At 38.8% G+C, this 15414-nt stretch overlaps 1 protein-coding gene across 1 annotated transcript; it reads right to left on the bottom strand.

The window, feature by feature from the left end:
* Nucleotides 1-11516: 11516 nt before the first annotated feature.
* Nucleotides 11517-15409, bottom strand: LOC110256469 (uncharacterized). Its single transcript, XM_021070863.2, has 2 exons — nt 14308-15409; nt 11517-12177 (listed from the first exon to the last, which is right to left on the bottom strand). The coding sequence occupies exon 1, from the start codon at nt 15187-15189 to the stop codon at nt 14536-14538; it is 654 nt and encodes a 217-aa protein (XP_020926522.1). The 5' UTR covers nt 15190-15409; the 3' UTR covers nt 11517-12177; nt 14308-14535.
* Between the last annotated feature and the right edge of the window lie 5 nt (nt 15410-15414).

Genomic DNA, 15414 nt, shown 5'->3' with positions numbered 1-15414 from the left:
TTGCAACTTTATACATTTTCAACTAAAGTCAAACTCCTAAGCAAAGTTGAAGTGCTCCTTTGAATTAGTCTTGCCTGTTTTTCTGTATAAGTTTTAACATAATTTTTCTAGGTTTCCTTTAACAAAATTGCTATCAATATTTTCACTGTAATATGTTCAAGGTATGAGCTGTCAGGAAATTTTTTTTTTATGGTTTTGAGTCTTCCATGGACAAATAATGATATCATTTGACCAAATCATTTTGCATACCTCAAAAATTGTTTTAAATTTATTATTTTCTAACAAAATTCTTGAATTATTTTTATCATATTCCTTTTCAGGATTTTAATATTTTTATGGTTTTAAAAGTGATTTTTACATTATATTTTTCAACTCTGCATATATATGAATATTCAGACTATGCTAAATTACCTTATGCTATATAAAAGTTTTTACTTGATTTTCTTAGTTTTATGTAAAATAGCAAATTAATGACTGTGAAATATGTTACTTTACGTTCTTAACTTTTCTTTGTTATTTATTACTCATACCTAATGTCACTGGTTAGTACTTCCAACAAAATGTTAATTAATAATAGCGATGGAATTCTTGCATTGTTAACTTCTATTGTTTCCTCATTTTAAAGATATTAATATTTGGATAGGAATGCTACATAATATTTTCAATGTATCAATCTTTTATATTTTATTAAAAGCCTTTATTACTAATGGATCAGTGTTGGGATTGTCTGTTATTTAAGGGTTTGGTGTTTCTGATGGAGGGGTCCTCTTTAATCAGTTTCTTTTGTGAGGACAGAAAAAAATTCTTAATGTCTTTGTCATCATTTTGTTACCCTAAACCTAACTTCTTAAAGCCACCTTGATAATTACAGAATTTTTCATTTTATTCTCTTGGGTTTTTTAAGTTGTAGACCATCGCATGACATCGTGATTACAATGGAACAGGGATATACTTCACAGGACATTGTAAACCTTACTGACAAGGGTTCAGTTTACTGCTATAAGGAGTCCTGTCATGGCTCAGTGGAAACAAATCTGACTAGGATCCAGGAGGATGCAGGTTCCATCCCTGGCCTCGCTCAGTGCGTTAAGGATCAGGTGTTGCCATGAGCTGTGGCGTAGGTTACAAATGTGGCTTGGACCTGGTGCTGGTGTGGCTGTGTCGGCCATCAGCCAGCTCTCATTAGACCCCTAGCCTGGGAACTTCCATATGCCAGTGGGTGCGGCCCTAAAAAGACACACACACACACACACACACACACACACACACACACAAAATTTTATAAGTGTCATGATTTATTACAAACACACAGGCAAGTTTAACTGGCCTTTCCATTTCTATAATATGGCCAGCAGCTGATGATCCAGCATAATCTGGTTAGGATTACCCCAAAAGTCCTTTGAAAAGTTACTTTGGCCCTTCTCATCAATATAATCTATGGGTACTAAGGTGCCAAAATGTACCCTCTTGCTTCCTTTCAACTATCAGAGACTCTGCTATATTACGTGTTTGCCTGCCTACCAATTTTACTCAAGATTTTAAAATATGTTATATGGCAGAGTTCCCATCATGGATCAGAGGTTAATGAGCCCGACTAGGATCCATGAGGATGAGGGTTTGATCCCCGGCCTTACTCACTGGGTTAAGGTTCTGGCGTTGCCATGAGCTTTGGTGTAGGTTGCAGAGGCAGCTCCGATCTGGTGTTGCTGTGGCAATTGAACCCCTAGCCTGGGAATCTCCATATTCTGTGCGTGTGGCCCTAAAAAAAAATTATAGATATAATATATATTTTATACGGGAATTCTCACTGTGGCTCAATGGGTTATGAACCCAATGAGTGTCCACGAGGATGCAGGTTTAATCCCTGGCCTCACTCAGTGGCCTCACTCTGGCTTTGTCATGAGCTATGGTGAGGTCACAGACATGGCTTGGACCTGGAGTTGCTGTGACTGTGGTGTAGGCTGGCAGCTGCAGCTCTGATTGGACCCCTAGCCTGGGAACTTCCATGTGCTGCAGGTATAGCCCTAAAAAAAAAAAAAAGTATATATATAAATATATATATATTTGTCTTGGGTTATTCAGTAATTGAAATTATTTACATCTTTGACTCTTTGATCAATCAGAAAAACCTAAATTTGACTATAAAGTTGTTTCAATTATTTTTGAATACTTCAGGACCATTTGAGTCCTGTACGTCAGTGTCCACTTCAGCATCTATCAGCAAGCGAATGAGGGAAAAGGAGCCCTATTGAATAAGTATTTCATTTAAAAGGCACTTTTCAATTTTTCAAAGGAAGAACTGCATGCGAAAAATACATTATTCAAAGTGCTAATTCAGACAATATGCTCAAAATTGCATGACCACAATTTGTAAAAATATGATTGAAGACATATGATGATTTCTCTATTATATCTGTGTATAATATCCTATCAGAAATTATAGGACAAAAATTAACTTATTGTTCACCTGTCATTTTTACTTCTCAACATAACCGTTTTCCTCTAATCTGAGAACAGAATGCAAAGGAATCTGTTTTTCTTAGGAAGATAACATTTACCTTAGAGTTTCACTATTTTGTAGCAACATTAACAAGAGAAAGAAAACATATATGAAGTCCAAAAAGCAATTCCTTTTACTTATAGCTAGTCTTTTTAAGAACCATCATGTATTAGAAAGAAAATATTAAATATTTAAATATTTAACACTGTGAATATTAAATTGAAAGCATCAAGCTTAAAGTTGTTTTGTTTTGTTATTATAATGCCCCAGAGTCATTCTTTACACCAAATAATAACATTTAAGTGCTTTAGTTTTATAGGCATCCATAATTTTTTTTCAAAAAACAAAGAAACATTGATAAAACTCTTAAATGATGTTAAAGAGAAGTTTTATAGAAATGCAGAAAGGATGAAAGAGTTAAAAACTATTCATTAGACTTTTAAAATTAGATTTTAGCATATTTTTTCTTATTTCCTGATAAACGGATCTACACTGTGTTTCTCCTCTCTGTAACGAAGTTCTTTCATCTGTGAATCTATGTGCCTTATCATATAAATTCTGTGTTGATTCTACAAAAAGTAATGATAACTTAGAAAGTAGAAATTAAGCTGTATGGAATGTACTAAACCAAAGGACAAGAAACTGAAAAGACTTTTCTAAAGCAAATGACCCTTTTCATAAGAAGAGAATTTCCCCATTCTTAGAAAAGGAGCAGAAATGGTGAAATTAATCACAGACAGTGTTTCTATGAAGTTTCGAAATAAGGCAAAGAGAAAAATCATATCAAAGAACTTCTCTGTTTTGAAGCCTTCACCACTGCCCCCACCTCCTTCCCTTGGGCAGGTCCCTCTCTATCCATCCCATCCTCCTTATTCCCAGCCCCAGGCACACTCAAGAGCAATGATTTAGATACATTTGTATGAGAGACTCAAACGCGATTATTTAAATAATCTTCAATGATACTGTGAAATTTCAGGGCACAGGATACATACCATTAATGTCTAGTATATCACCTGGCAAAAGAGGTATATAATAAACCTCAAACAAACAAAAACAGAAAAGCGAAGGAGGAAAGACAGGAAGCGGGGGATGGGGAAAGAAGACTGACAAAAAGCCCCAAAGGGAAAACTTGATACAATGGTTTAAAAGACATTTCAGTTGGTAGCAAATGCTCTTCTCCTCTCATTTTTTTTAACATATTTTATGCCTATGGCGAATCACTGGATGCTTCAACAAGAATCTGCAGTAAAGAATATTCCTGCAAAAAAAGCAAGATTGCTGTACTTTGCTATAACTAACACCATCAATTGGAAAATGTTAAGAAAGACAAAAAATCACATAATAAAATCCTAAATTTCAGAAAAGAAATGCTGAAGAATCCTATTATCATCTCAAGGGAGGTTTTTCTTACGAGCACTCATTTTCTATGTGCAAATTAAGTGAACTGAAACATTTGTGATTTGACATATAGCTGATGGGCAAAACCCCTAATTTTTTCCTCTGTTTTTGGTTCTCAGGATCTGGGTTTTCCACTGTCTCTAAAATCATCAAATCTATTCTTTAAGAATTACTTTTCTGAGTTCCCGTTATGGCTCAGTGGGCTTAGAACCAGACACAGTGTCCGTGAGGATTCAGGTTCAATTCTTGGCCTCACTCAGTGGGTTAATGATCTGGCATCGGGGAAAGCTGTGGTGTTGGTTGCAGATGTGGCTCAGATCTGGCATTGATGAGGCAACTGCTGGCACGTTCAGCTCTGATTCCACCCCTAGCCTGGAAACTTCCATATGGCGTAGGTTTGGGCATAAAAAGAACAAAAGGAAAAAAGAAAAAAAAGGAGTTATTTTTCACCATGGCATTGGGGTCTAAGATAGGGAATCGGTGGCTCACGGTCTCAATTTTCTCTCAAAAGCCCGAATCCCAGCTACTCAGAAATGACATCTGAGTTAGAACACTAATTCATTAAAATTTCTTTCTATTCTATTAAAAAATTACCACACGGATTTCCTTTATACTTTTGGCTTATTTCATATAATGTCACAAATTTCCTCTTAATTCCTACATTGTCAAATCAAATCAAATAAAACAAATTTCAAAACTGGTTTGAGGCTTCTCTCTCTCACTGAAGTATTTCTCACCCTTATGCCCCATGAGTTCTCTAGACGCCTCAGTTGCTGCACAGGTGTTCAGGACAGAGCTCCTGTGTTTAACACGTGTGTTTCCACAGATCTCTTGTAATGTCCCTTTGGCTTCACTTGCTTCCTTTTATTTCATCTCTAATTTCTAATGAGAAGTATATATAGCTTGTGCAGTTGCCTTGAGTGTGGATGAATGTCAGCTGCTCAGCAAGTTTGAGCAAGTGTCACATTCTTCTTTAAGGTAGAAAAGTCTGTTTATTCTAATGGAAAGTTTGCCACATACTTAGCCTTTCTTAGTTAAAATTTTCACTTATACACATAGGAATTTTTCTGGCAAAGCTGTAACATATGAGAAATATATAGGTCACTATCAGTATATAATAAGTGCGCAATAAATTTGAGAGTGAAGATGACATTGATGAGTTTCAGAAAGTATTATATTTACCTATTCAAAGTCAGATATACTTACTTCAGAGTTTAAAAGCCATAAAACTGAAGTCTTTATTTTAAATTTCATGCTTCAGTGATATAATACGGACATTGGAAATCAATTTTCCTTCATACATATATAATATGTATTTTATATCAATATATTATATAAATATATATGTATAATATAAACATTATATATTTATATGTGTGTATAATATAGACATTATATATTTATATATGTGCATAATATAAACATTATATATTTATATGTGTATAATTTAAACATTATATATTTATATGTGTGTATAATTTAAACATTATATATATGTATGTGTGTGTATATATATATATGAGTTTTTACACCATAAAATCTACAAACGTGGTACTGACTCTTTTGGAAACTAAACCCCTTTCTACCATCATATTCCCCAGCTCTTTTTTTGTTTATTTATTTTTTTTGTCTTTTTGCCATTTTCTAGGGCTGCTCCTGCGGCATATGGAGATACCCAGGCTAGGGGTTGAATCGGAGTTGTAGCCACCGGCCTACACCAGAGCCACAGCAATGCAGGATCCGAGCCGCGTCTGCAACCTACACCACAGCGCAGGGCAACGCTGGATCCTTAACCCACTGAGCAAGGCCAGAGATTGAACCTGCAACTTCATGGTTCCTAGTAGGATTCGTTAACCAGTGAGCCACGATGGGAACTCCTTCCCAGCTCTTTTATAGGCTAAATTACATAAAACAAAAGAGTCTTATTTGATATTTTACCTCATCGTTTTCTGACCCCAGTGACAATAATACCATTAGCCACAGCGGGTTTCTAGAAAGAGAAAAAAAGTGCATCTGGTGTTCTAATATAAATAATTTGCTGGTGGAGGCAAAATTTCATTGAGAAATAGCTACCTCACCAAGGACTCAGCATACAATAAATTGCTTATACAGCAGAGAGCTACCATTAGCCCAAACAAACAGCAATTTGTTTTTAGCAAAGTGCTAAAATCACCCTGAAAAGCATAGAACATTGAACTGGAGCTGTCCGCCCTGCTCATTTTATAGATTTAGAAGTTAAATTCCAGAGAATCTCTGATTAAGGTCACTAGCAGCTGGTCGCATATCTGAAATTAGTTAGCCTAGCTCAACCCAGTCTTTTTTCTTCTACACCCATATACGTATGGTAGTAAAGGTTGAAGGATCAGATGACCTGACTCCATCAAGCTGTGTGGGGTTGGCAAATTTCTTAACTTCTCTGTGCTTCAATTACCTCATTTTTGATATAGAGATATTAATAACAATAAATCTACATGTGTGGATTAATTATCTTATCTATGTCATAGTAAGTACACAATGAATAGGCATTTTTACTGTCACTCTAAAATTCTAGAAAGATATGAAATTTGATATAAGCTTATTCATGATTGGCTCCCTTCCATTGCCTAGTTCTCTGGAATGGACTGAAGTTCTTAATTTAGGAGCAGCAGGAAAGAGAAGCACAGCCTTGCAGGGGAGAACTGAAAGGCTCAGAAAACAGGGAACTGGGGATACAGAGTATGACTTACCCCTCTACCTCTACGCACACACCACCCTCAGGATTCTCCCAGCCCAAACTACTAGGCCAGATGGACAAACAGAAAGTTTCTTGGGAATCATGACACTAGCTTGGGAAGCTGACAAGAATCATCTGCATTGATCTGAACCCAGAATGAACAACTACCACCAAGTCTCATAGGACAGCTGAGACTGTTCTGTTTTGGTTATCACGTCCAGATCCCCAGAATTTCCTGCTAGCTAACTGCACATATTCCAACAGGTCATATCATTAAACGTAAAAATAATGCAGTTCTGCATTTTTACAATGGAGTTTTCATGCACGATGGCAGAATTTTCACAACAGTCTAATAAACCATTTTATACTGTCATAAGTCTGTCTGAACCACATATAAGTGGACAACATTACTATTATTACAGCAATGCTTTTGGCTACTATCATTTCTGGGTTTTTTTTTTTAATTTATAAAGTATTTGGGGACCATAATTTGCATGGACAATGTTTCTTTAAAACACTTCTCCAAAAACTGTTTTGAACTTTGCATAAGAGGCCAAGGACATTCAGGTACTAAACAGGGCAAGCATGCTTTTGTGAAGCTCTTAGTTCTGCTGAGAACTTTACAGTCTCTTGGCAAAGGGAGGCTGTAAGAAGGGGTATTGTTTTTCTTTAACCATCTAGAGGGTTCAGGAGAATCTGGGGTTCAGGATTCCCAGGCTTAGCCACCCATAGTTCACCAAAGCTCGATCTGAAGCAACTATCAAAAGCCACCCAGCTATACACTTTTCAAGTGCTCTTTTCCTCATTCTCTTTAAGTACCATTGCTGCTACATAAGCTTCATCCCACAGCAAGAGTTTTCTCAATGTAATGCCATGGCTATTCCCCCCCCAACTTACCACCAGCAAAGGATCAGTGAATTGTCCCATCTAAAGGATCATCTGATAGTCACTGATTTAGACACAGTTAAGCCCAGAAAGCAAAGTCTTTTTTTTTTTTTTTTTTTGTCTTTTAAGGACTGCGTGCATGACATAAGGAAGTTGCCATGCTAGGGGCTGAATCAGAGCTGTAGCTACCCGCCTACACCACAGCCATAGTAACTCGGGATCTATACTGTGTTTGTGACCTACACCTCAGCCAATGGCAACACTGGATCCTTAACCCACCGAGCAAGGTCAGGGATCGAACCCACATCTTCATAGGCACTAGTCGGCTTCCTTACTGCTGAACCACAATGGGAACTCCAGAAGAAAAATCTTGTGTGCAGAGAGCCCTTGGATAGGTAGGAAGCACAAGGAGCAGATGAGGGAATTTAGGAAACAGGAGAGGAGGCTTGGCAAGAATAAGACAGAGAAGTGGCTTGCTGAAGCTAGGAAGCTGTTCCCTGCTGGGGACAATTGGAGCTTGATTCTATTAACATCCTTTGCAGAGACATGTGTAAGGGGTCTCTCTACTGTTTCCCAAGGGATAGAAAAGGATTCCTTTCCCACTGGTTCCTATTCTGGTCAAGGGCTGCCCCAGGGCTATCAATCAACTTGGCTGAGCTTCCTGGTTGCATCTGTAGGATTGTCATTCTGCTGCTTCAAGGAGCCCCCCAGTGAGAAAGCATTCAAGACACAGGGCGCAACTGATGGAAATTACTACAAGGTGATGCCAGCCTGAAAGTATTTAGTACAGCACTGGGCAGAGTAAATGAGAAAAGGGCAGCAATGTTGATACAGGTATTCAGAATAGTCCACCCATTGGAGTAAGTTGGTATAGAGACCGGTCAGGTCCTAAAAACAATGCCCAAAATGGAAAATCTATACAAACCTCAGCAAATTTGAGGCCATTTCATCAGCAGATCTCCTTAGATAACTTTAGAAAGCTATCTTGTATGTTCTTTATTTCAACCTGTAACCCAGCACTTTCGAAACCACTTGCCTTGGTTCTTCTTATTCTGCTTTTTATCCCACATCCCCAGTGATCCTTGACTTCCCTTTTATGTTCTGCATCATTGTACCACAAATATCCTCAAACTGCACACACCTGCCATTTCTCTGCCTTGGTGTCCCCAGCAATCAGATGGAGAAGACTACCCTGCTTCATTCACTTACAAATGTGTGCCCACCTCACGCTCATTTCTGTATTGAGTGAACCATGGCAGGGAGAGAAGACTCTTGGTGAGGGTTCATTACCTGCCGCCTCCCTGATGCCTTTGGCGTTCCTTCCCCACCACTTTCAAAGCCTCGCATCATCATCAGTCCCATTTTCCATGGACAATTCTGTCAGTCATGTCTCTCATTCTTGCAACAATGTTTCGAGTCAAGGATGTTGTCTCTTATTTTCCTCTCTCAGCTTTTTTTTTTTTTAACTTAATTTTTATTAGGGGATAGTTGATTTACAGTGTTGTGTCAATTTCTGCTGTCCAGCAATGTGAATTAGTCATCCATAAATATACAGCATTGTTTTTCATACTCGCATCCATCATATTCTACTCCAAGCGACTGGATATAGTGCTGGACAGTAGGACCTCTTGTTTATCTTTTCTAAATGTAATAGTTTGTTATCTTTTTTTTTTTTTGCTTTTTAGGGCGGCACCCACAGCATATGGCAGTTCCCAGGCTAAGGGGTCGAATCAGCTACAGCTGCTGGCCTACATCATACCCACAGCACTGCAGGATCCAGTCTTGTCTGTGACCTACACCACAGTTCAGGGCAACGCTGGGTCCCCAACCCACTGAGTGAGGCCAAGGATCAAATCAGCATCTCACAGATATTAGTTGATTTACAGAGTTGCCTTAGTTTCAGGTGTACAGTAGTAACTCTGTTATACATATATATTTATCAGATTATTTTCCATTATAGGTTATTACAAGATATTGAATATAGCTCCTTGTGCTATGCACTAAATCCTCGTTGGTTTATCTCTTTTACATACAGTGGTTTGTATCTGTTAATATCATACTCTAATTTTTGTCTCCTTCCATTCCTCTCCCCTTTGATAACCATAAGTTTGTTTGCTATGTCTGTGAGTCTGTCTGTTTCATATGTTCATTTGTATTATTTTTTAGATTTCACATATAAGGGATATCATATAATATTTAGCTTTCACTGTCTGAATTATTTCACTAATGTAATAGTCTCCAGGTTCTTCCATGTTGCTGCAAATGGCAGGATTTCATTCTTTTTTATAGTGAGGTAATAGTCCATTGCATATATACACTACATCTTCTTAAGATGTGCACTTGGGTAGTTTCCATGCCTTGGATACTGTAAATAGACAGTGCTGCTATGGACATTGGGTGTTTTCACACATAAGGACCCTGAGGCTCAGGGACAATTGATTTCCGGAAGCCACAAGATAAGAATGCGGCTTGAGAGAATGCAGATTTTCAACATGAATTTGCATCCCAGCTTTCAATGTATTAAGTACAGGGGGATAGGAAGGCTTCCCACATTTTGACATCATGCTTCTCTAGAACAACTTTCAAATCTCTATTCTTAATAAATTATTACTTAGACTGTCTTGGTCTTAGCATCCCAATGGACACTGCATGAATCTACTAGCCCACCATCAACTACTTACAAGTATGCTAAGGTAGTTCTCTACTCAGCTTGCAGGGAAGAGCCATCTGGGACAAGAACTCTCGCTGAGCCAGAATTTTGGGTAGCAGGCATCCTTATCTGGTGCCCTGAGTGGGCTGTGCAAGTATAGTTTTCTATGGGTGAGAAAGATTGAGAACAACCTAGAACATTGAAAATACTTAAATGTCAGTAATTCTGAGCTATCCATTCTAATTGTCTAGTGGATTGTCGCTGAACTGCAAAAAATCTTAATTTTGTCACTGCTTCTCCATAAGATACAAAGGAACTTAAATCCTTAAATCCTTCTTGTGGGAAGAAAGCTTAGAAATCATCAGATATTGCTCTTTTACCATTGGCAATAATCACTTGCAAAATGGGCAATGACTTTCAGCCTCTGCTCAAACAGCTGCATTAGTGGGGTGGCAGGGGAGGGGATCAGCTCCCATCTCAATCAATATGTCTGGAGATGAGCGGGGAAAGTTTGTTTCAAATTTCTTATTCTGTGGTCTCTCATGCCTCCTGCTGACTGAAGTTGTTCACTTCCAATTCTAGAGTTTATTAAACCAGGGATACTGCATTAGTATCAATTCATTTTAAGTAATGAAACATGCCTAGAATAGAGTTTTAAATTCACATGACACTAGGAAATCACTTATATTGAGAGTAGTCACATTTACAAGCAGTACTCATGCTTTAAGAGCCATTTTAAATTTTATCTTTTGTCACCACCTGGTGGTAGAACATTTTATCATGTCTTTTTTGCTCTTGAAGTTCTTTCTTTTTGTTGGTTAAGAAAAATCTCTAAACCAAGAAAATGAGTTAATGTTAGTATTGACAATTAAGTATTAAACTTTAGCATTGAAGGCAAGCATTAATTTAGGCTAAGCATACTGTAAGACTTAATAAATTTCCTTAATGAATTTTAATTTGTTTTAGTGAGTTATAATATCTATGATCTTTTCATTTGATTTAAATAAAGCTTTCAAAAGATGAATAAAAATAATCCACACTATTTTCTTAGCATTAGCTTTCTTTTTTCTTAAGTTTAATTGATCTTTGGTTGAAGCTAATAGAGCTACATGATTGAAAAGTAGTTGGCTAAGGCATTTTATTATTATTTTAAGAACGAAAATACATTTACCATTATAATAGTAAAAATATGCTTCCTAAGATACCTAAAGTTAAAATTTCTTAAAAATTTATTAAATATGATTGAAATGTGCAATTTGCAAATTCCCAATAAACTAAGAAAAAACATCCTATACACAGAACTGTACATCATTTGTTGTAGACTGTCGCCACCTGGTGGACTGCGAAAGAAGCACTACAGACTGTGAATCTTTTAAGGTGGAATTTTTTATTGACAGAAAATTCCCATTCAGAATTTAAATAAAATTTCATCATTGGAAACAACAGCAGTGACAAGTCTGTGACAACATACCTATCAAAAAATTAGACAGTTATAATGCCAAAAGGAATTTTATTAAAAAATATGGGTCAGAATCATTTCTTAGCCCCCAATTTTGCTTTACCATCTGGGACATTTGAGGCTTGGACAGATTCTTGGAAATGTGGGACTCTGGGATCACAGCAATTGTAAATCCAAATGTAATTTATGTTCATTTTTCTGTCTTCAATATTTGTTATTATTTCTGGGTATATAAGCTGCTTAAAATAGATTTTTTCTATTTTCCCATTTATAATCAAATAAAATATGCATTTGTCCAATATTATTTTACAACATATGTTCCCAAAAGGAGCACTAATACTAAACAGCTTTTCTATGCCTAGTTGGTAAATCCTATGGCATGAAAATATGAATAACAGCATTCATTACATGTTTATGGAATAAATATATCAATCATTTCTGTATAGAATGTTTACACTGAAACAATGCTAATAGCTCTTGTGTACGACTGGATTCTTTCATCTCATTGTCACTTGTTGAATACTTAATTTGCTATAGGCTTCTTGAGAATTATCAATTGAGGTGTATTGCATCTGTAATACAGAAACATACAAACATATAAAAATAAAAAATAATATTTGTTTGTTTTACTTGAAAATGCATGAAACTTTTTTTCTCTGTTAACAGAGAAGAACTCTTTTAAAAAGTCAAACTTCATGGTTAGACTATTTTCATATCAAACATTTTAACTTTTATTAAAAGTTTTGTTATCTCTACAAATAATAAAAACTGGTCAAGGTCAATAAAACATATCAGGATTTATGTTTATATGCACATATGTATTCTACAAAAAGAAAAACCAGAAATTTGGCAGAGTTTGGGACAGAGTGAGATCTTTTGGGTGCATGCTTAAATCAAAGAGCAAGTATTTTACAAGGGTAAGAGTGTGGAACTTACAAGGACCCAGAAGTACATGTCACTTTTACTAGTGCCATGTACAAATGCTGTTCTGTTGGTCTTGTTTCTACACCAAATTATTTTTTCAAGTCACAATTTTCTTGATAAATATAAACATATATATTTGTGTGTTACCACAAATGCCCAAACAGTGCTGATCTTTAAAAAACACACAAAAAAAGTAGATTAAATGTTCTTCTGACCATGCATGAAGTTTTTCAAGCTTAGTAATTGGCAGCTCCTACATCCATGCCTCTGTTGAAGCGATTAAAAAAGAATCATTTCCCAGAACTACAGGTGCACAGCAGATTGGAATCATTATGAAAAAGAACAGAAATCTGGAGAGGAACCCAGTGAATAAAAAAGCCATGTTCCTGGCCATTCTTTTGCCTTGAGCTCTCTGTTTTTTCAGCTCCGTTTGGATATACAATGTGAAAAGTGCAAAAATTAGAGTAGATTTGAAGTAAGCCATACAAGATTAGAAATACATGCCTTGACTTAAACAAACCCCCAAAAAGAATGCACCAGGAGCAGAAATGAACTAAAGGTCCAACCCGCATTCGTACATTTTAAAAGCTGAAGCTTATGTAGGAAAGTTGAAAGATTGGGATGCATTATATGAGTTTCTAGAAAATGACAAGTTTTCTGCTGGTCTTCTGAATTTCCTATCCTGTCCCAATTCAAGGGAATCCCATTTTCTCTTATACGGACCTGTTAAGCCTCTGAGCCCCTGGGCCACTTCAAGTGTCTGAAGTCAGCATTCCAAACTAGTCTGAGGCCCTAACTGCTGGTCACCAAGTCTTGGTCTTGTCCAGAGCCCTCTTCTGAGGAAGGGATTTAAAAATGCATTGATGGCTTTGCCATCATGTTTTCATGATTCCACAGTCAAGATCTTGTAAGGGTAAAATGACTTTTCCTCAAACGATCTCCTAAGTAACTACCCTTTCATCAAGCTGGAGAAAAAGAACAATTGAAATGATAAAAACAGAACATTAAAAAAACCACCCAAGAGGTAAATATAAATATATATATATATATTTTTTAAGGTCTGGAGTAGGGATATTTGGGAAATGAAACTTATGAAGCAGTTAGTTCAAAGATGAGTATGAGTTAGGCTAGACAATGTATAAATGAATGGGGCCATTTATGAGTGTCTATATCAATAATAAACTTGAAAGAAAAAACTGAAGGAATGGAATGAGAGATTGGGTGAAAAGGATGGACAGAAAGAGGGCCAAAATATTAGTAAGATAGCGGGACACTGGAAGAGCAAAGAAATAACTGGCCAGTGAGATACCTTACACTGCTGTTCAAACATACTCCTGTGTATGTCTAGGACAATGACCTTAGGAGAGGAAAATCACATTTAAGCAAGCATCCATGTCTAAGTGTGTGAGCACCAGAGGTGGTTTTAAGCCTTTTCAAGAGTGAAGCATTTTTGCTTCTCTGTGCCGCTCTTTCTCCAGTGATCTTTCCTGAAGAGTAGAAAGCAAAGCTTTTGTTTTTCAAGAGGGCTATCTAGAAATCCGAGAGAAAAGAGGAAGCTGGAAAGTTTTTTGCAAAGGAAAAGCTGGAAGAGCTATGCGTTGGAGGACTTGCAGGGGACGCTTCTGGCTGGAACAGGATGACGCCGGGAAGATCTCGGGAGGAGTGAGGAAAGGGCCAAGATCAAACTTGGTGAAAACCGAGGGGCGGGGGCTGCGAGACAGGGGACCGGGCCGGACGAGGAAGTGGGAGCTCGCGAGTGTGAGGGACACGGGTCTGACCTGGAATGGGGGGCGGCGGTCGTTCTCACCATTGTCCCCGTGGTTTTCCGCCTGGGGAAGCGTTATGAAACATTTCCTTCCTCTGTGTCATTGAGCCCCTCCCTCTTTTTCGAAGGATCGGCTGCTCGGCTTTGGGACCTCGATCGAGGTGGAATTTCCTAACGCAGAGGCAGCCTTTTCCTTTCCTGGGGGAAGAGGGAGGCGGGGTCGGAGAAGGAAGACGCCGGCCTAATTTCTCACTGCACACTTTCTAGCCCCAGTCATCCCTCCGCTCCCCCGGTGAAGAAGTGGGGTTCCTTGATGTTTGTGCCAAACTGGCCTGCGGCCTGCAGCTGCTAGTAGATGGAAGAAGGCAGACTGGGCGGGAGTGGATTTCATTTCTCGAACGGAGAAAATGCGCAGTTCCCTCCCTGGGCTCTGGGGACTTGAACCGCGTTTCAGACCACCTATTCCGGAAGTGTGAACCCGAGTCCCCACTGTGAAGTCTCTGAGACCAAGGGCGGAGGGGGACGGGGACGGAGGGGTAAGAGAAAGGGGTGAAGATGAATGAGAACCCATGTTAAAATCAAGTAACTGGAAAGTGGCTCCTGGCCTCCTCACCCAGGCACGCTTTCTAGGGGAAGCTCCGGCCCAATCAAGCTTTTCTGAGAAAAGCCGGGACGGAGAGGGAGCCCGCTGCCACAAGCCGGCCTGTGGCGGGCCAGGGGGGATGAAAAGGTGGAGCGGGGTAGTTTTTTCTAGAAAGGGCAGCCCTGGCTCACCTCCCAGATGGAAGAGGAGGGGGCTGACGGCGGGGAGGAGCGGGGTGAGAAGAGGAGGCGTGGGGACAGATTCCGGGCAGGGAAATCTTGCAGATGCGACCCCGCGTTCCACCCCGACCATCCCTCCTGGAAAGTGCAACCCTGCTCGCGAATTGCGCTCCCGCCCGAGAGGGACGGCGGAAAGAGAGGGTGGCAGGGAAGGGGCGGCTTAAGGGAGTACCTTCTCCCTGTTGCAGCCCCAGACGTACAAAGTGCTGGTCCCAGAGCCCCCTCTTGCGTCTTCCGCCGCGAGACTGACGAGCCAGGGGCGCGGAGCCAGCGCGGAGGCCGCCCCCTCCCCCGCCCC

Source organism: Sus scrofa, chromosome 13, assembly GCF_054392235.1.
Source record: "Sus scrofa isolate SSC_HxYL_T2T_F1_AM1 chromosome 13, Sscrofa_HxYL_maternal_Yorkshire_Landrace_v2.0, whole genome shotgun sequence".
Taxonomy (NCBI): domain Eukaryota; kingdom Metazoa; phylum Chordata; class Mammalia; order Artiodactyla; family Suidae; genus Sus; species Sus scrofa.
Note: the sequence above shows the minus strand (reverse complement) of the source record. Positions and strands in the feature narration are given on the sequence as shown.